At 65.3% G+C, this 1152-nt stretch overlaps 1 protein-coding gene across 1 annotated transcript in view; it reads left to right on the forward strand.

Annotated features, from left to right (window-relative positions):
* The window catches only part of LOC146601246 (methyl-CpG-binding protein 2-like), a gene marked incomplete at its 5' end in the record, with an annotated part of 3289 nt that extends 2531 nt beyond the window's left edge, over positions 1–758 (forward strand). Inside the window, one exon of the mRNA XM_085309593.1 lies at positions 682–758. Coding sequence (XP_085165719.1) covers positions 682–758 — 77 coding nt within the window. The remainder of the gene's footprint in view (positions 1–681) is intronic.
* Positions 759–1152: the final 394 nt, after the last annotated feature.

The raw sequence follows: 1152 nt of genomic DNA on the forward strand, positions 1-1152 counted from the left end.
AGGACGCGGCCGAGCGGGATCCGGGCTCGAGCCGGTTCGGAATGAGTCTGTGTCGGTTTTGGGGGTGGGGGGGGACGCGGAGCCGGTGCTGATGGGAGTCCGAGGCGCTCCGGATTGGGGTGGGATCCGGTCTCGAGCCGGGCTCTGGAGTGGAGCGGGATGCGGTCTCGATCCGGTGGGCAGCGACTCTGGATCGGGGTGGGATGCGGTCTTGATCCAACTGGGAGTGACTCTGGGTTGAGGCAGGATCTGGTCTTGAGCCAATCAGGAGTGACTTCAGGTTGGGGCAGGATCTGGTCTTGAGCCAATCTGGAGCAGCTTCGGATTGGGGTGGGATCTGATCTTGAGCCAATCCGGAGCAGCTTCGAATTGGGGTGGGATCTGGTCTTGAGCCAATCCAGAGCAGTTTCGGATTGGGGTGGGATCTGGTCTTGAGCCAATCTGGAGTGGCTTCAGATTGGGGCGGGATCTGGTCTGGAGCCAATCCGGAGCAGCTTCGGATTGGAGGGGGATCTCCGGAGTGCCTCAGTGGCCCTGGGGCAGGCGGGGGGAGGATCTGCCTGCGGTCCGCGGGGCAGAGGTTACRGATCAGGCCGGATCCGGCCCCAGCACAACCAGGAGCGACCCTGGGTTGAGGTGGGATCTGGCCGTGATCCAGTCGGGAATGACTTTGGATTGGAGGGGCGGGTCCGGTTTCCATCCGGTGGGGAGTGACTCTGGATCGGGGCGGGATCCGGTCTGGATCCAACCGGGAGTAACGGTGGGTTGGGCTGGGGTCTGGTCCCACCCCAATGCAGAGTGACTCTAGATTGGACCGGGATCCACTCTGGAGCCGATCCGGAGTGACTCCGGATCGGTGGGGGGGGCGGATCCGGTCTCCGTCCAACGGGGAGCGACTGTGACCCCCCCCCGCCCCCATTTGGGGCACGTCCAAAATCACGCGTGGGGGGGGGGGGTGTCATGCCCCCCCCCCAAAAAAAATCATCCAAATCATGAGTTTTTCCCTATTTCCTCGGCCGGGGGGGGGGCTCCCCCCGTCCTGCACTTTACCGGTGCCCGGGAGCGGCGGCGGGGGGGGCCAGGGGGGCCCCCGCCGGCCGCGGCCGCCCAGCAATAGCCGCCCGGGAAGTAGCACTGGCGCGAGGTTCTTCC

Source organism: Rhea americana, unplaced genomic scaffold, assembly GCF_003343005.1.
Source record: "Rhea americana isolate MKP2758 unplaced genomic scaffold, rheAme1 scaffold_1067, whole genome shotgun sequence".
NCBI lineage: Eukaryota > Metazoa > Chordata > Aves > Rheiformes > Rheidae > Rhea > Rhea americana.